We start from the raw sequence: 2561 nt of genomic DNA, 5'->3' as shown, positions 1-2561 counted from the left end.
ACAGCTTCAGTTTTTGTAGCAGAATATAAATGTATTTTGGCTTAAAGTTTGTGTAGTGGGTTATTCGTGCTCCATTTTGGCACCAACGTCCCACAGAGATACATAACTTTGAAATTTGTAGACTATAAGGACTGAGCAGAAGGAACAGTTAATGAATTAGTATCTAGTGTACTTCAGGGGGCTTGCAAAGAGAAGCTCAAAACTTGGGTAGGAAAAGGAAAAACCAACAAAAATTATAAGATACAACAATGAAGATGAACCATGCTCACAAGAGAGCAAAGGAATAGCACCTGGATCTTTGTGATGCTAAACGTTTGGCAGTGTTTTCTGTCGACCACACAGGAGCCACTGGACTCCTTGAGCACTGTAAGAAATGGTGTTGTAAGAGCAATTGCTGTGCTTGTGAAGGGAACAGAGTTTGGGTTTGAGGCTCAATCTTACTTTCACTGAGTTGGCAGTGAAAGAATTCAGTAACAGAAGGCTGAAGTTGCTTCAACATTTCCTTGTCCTCACGTCACCTTGCTCCAAGAAGCAAAGCTGCACAGTTCTCCCCTTCTGAAGAACAGACAGTCTCTTGTGCGAGCTACCCAAGCCCCAAAATTATAACATTCACAGACAAAAAACAGCTCAAGAAGGTCTCTCCATTCTTCCCACTGTCCACAACGGGTCATCTCCTTTGTCATCCACCAGTAACCAGTGTCAACAGCGACCTGTGAGGCCTGACTCTACAGCTCTGGTCACAGTTTGGGCAGAGCACCGGCCGGCGCCAGCGTGATACCAAAGACATAGAAAAGCCCCAAGAGGAGATTGAGCTTGGCTGTCCGCTGGGGAATTTTGTTGAAGCTCTGCCTCCGAAACTGCCTCTCCAGGGAGAAGGCCATGGGGATGGTGAGCAGGGGCAGGGCCATGCTGATGGTGTAGCGCGTGGCCAGCACGCAGAAGATCAGGTAGGGCAGGAAGAGCAGCAGGGTGTAGAGGACGTAGGAGAGCGCGGGGCCGAGGAGGATGGCCAGGGTGACGATGCCCGCCTGCCGGTCGGACTCCATGTCCCGGGTGTTGTTGCTGTGCAGGATGGCCTCTGTGCTGAGAGCCAGCGGCACCGCGTAGAGCAGGGGCGAGACAGACAGATAACCCACCTGCACTGCGTGGGCAAACATGACAGCCAGGGGCCCAAAGGTGATCAGGATCACCACGTCTCCCAGGGCAACATATTTAAATCCAATCCCTGTGGCAAGACAGAAGAATAAAATGAAGTAGCATCAAAAAAAAAAAAGACAGAAGGGAATAGAGAATACAACAGGTCAGCGCTTCCTGCAGAAGTATTGTCAAACAGTCAACGTGGGCATAGCTGCGGCCAAGAAGCAGGTTATGTTATCTCTGTTTGCCAAAGATAACAAAGGAAATGCAGCTTCTGAGTTCCTCCAGTCAAACAATACAGCAAAAACTAAGGGCCAGGTTCTACCAGCCACTGTTACATCTAGAAGCACCCATTTCTGCAGATACCCACAGAAATAAGGTACTTTTCAGTGTGATCCTGCATAATACAGCCTGATCTTGAAGAAATACAGAAAATGCTCAGAACAAAATGTAAAATGGATGAAAATTCCCTCAGGGAAACAAATGTAACTGGTTGAAAGATCAACAGTTTGAAACTGAGTTTGTTTTTCTTTTCGTAATTACATTTGTGTGTATCCAGCAAAGGAAACCTACAGAAATACCTTGTTACTAAGAACAAGCACAAATTCTTCTATATTCATAATGAAACTCCATCTAGAGAATAACAAAACATTCCAAACCAAAGTAACAGACTCCACCAGTGGAGAAGAACACACACAGTGAGCTGTCCTGCTGAGGGGGACGAGATACACATCACAGAAAGTTTCAGCAACAGTTCTGAGAAGCATCTAACGTACCATTGTATGTAACATCTCAACACCATTTTCCAGCTGAGCAACTCGTTGTGCCTCTTCCCACAACAATCACCGGCAAAAAATACAAGTTTATGCACCAGTACTGCAGAAAATATCACCAGAAATTTTTAGGGTGGTTAGCTAGATAGATTGCTTGTGTGCTCTAGAAACTCTTAACAAATCAGCTTAATTCTGCCACGTTCACATATAGATGCAGAGCAAACGGGATCCAGCACTCACCTCCAGTATAAAGGAAGGAGCTGGAAAGTCCTCCGAAGTAAATCAGGGCCAGGTGCTCCAGCTTGAGCGTGGAGACAGCGTAGAGCCCAGCAGCACAGACACAGCCCACGGTATAAAGGAAGACTCCAAACCGGACCACGTCCTGAGGCTCCAAAATCTGGTCCACCAAAGTCCTGTCGTCACTCTTCTTGTGATCGATGCCTTTGGAGAAGTCGTAGTAGGTGTTCACCAAGTTGCCGGCTCCGTGCACCGCCAGGACGGTCACGGCGCTCCCCAGCAAGAGCCGCGGGTCTAGGGCCCCCTCGGCCCGGTAGGCGAGAGCGCTGCCCAGGGCCACGGGCGTGAGGGACGCGCTGAAGCTCCACGGTCTGAGCGCCAGCACGTAGGCCGCACACTTCTGCCTCCAGGTGC

At 48.3% G+C, this 2561-nt stretch overlaps 1 protein-coding gene across 1 annotated transcript; it reads right to left on the bottom strand.

Annotated features, from left to right (window-relative positions):
- Positions 1 to 737: 737 nt before the first annotated feature.
- Positions 738 to 2553, bottom strand: UBIAD1 (UbiA prenyltransferase domain containing 1; the record flags this gene model as incomplete). The annotated part of the gene is made up of 2 exons (XM_008938514.1): positions 738 to 1225; positions 2151 to 2553. Coding segments are annotated over 2 exons (891 nt in total), but the record flags the coding sequence as incomplete, so codon positions are not given.
- Positions 2554 to 2561: the final 8 nt, after the last annotated feature.

Source organism: Merops nubicus, unplaced genomic scaffold, assembly GCF_000691845.1.
Source record: "Merops nubicus isolate BGI_N331 unplaced genomic scaffold, ASM69184v1 scaffold39504, whole genome shotgun sequence".
Lineage (NCBI taxonomy): Eukaryota > Metazoa > Chordata > Aves > Coraciiformes > Meropidae > Merops > Merops nubicus.
The sequence above is the reverse complement of the archived record's forward strand: the minus strand, read 5'-3'. Positions and strand labels throughout refer to the sequence as shown.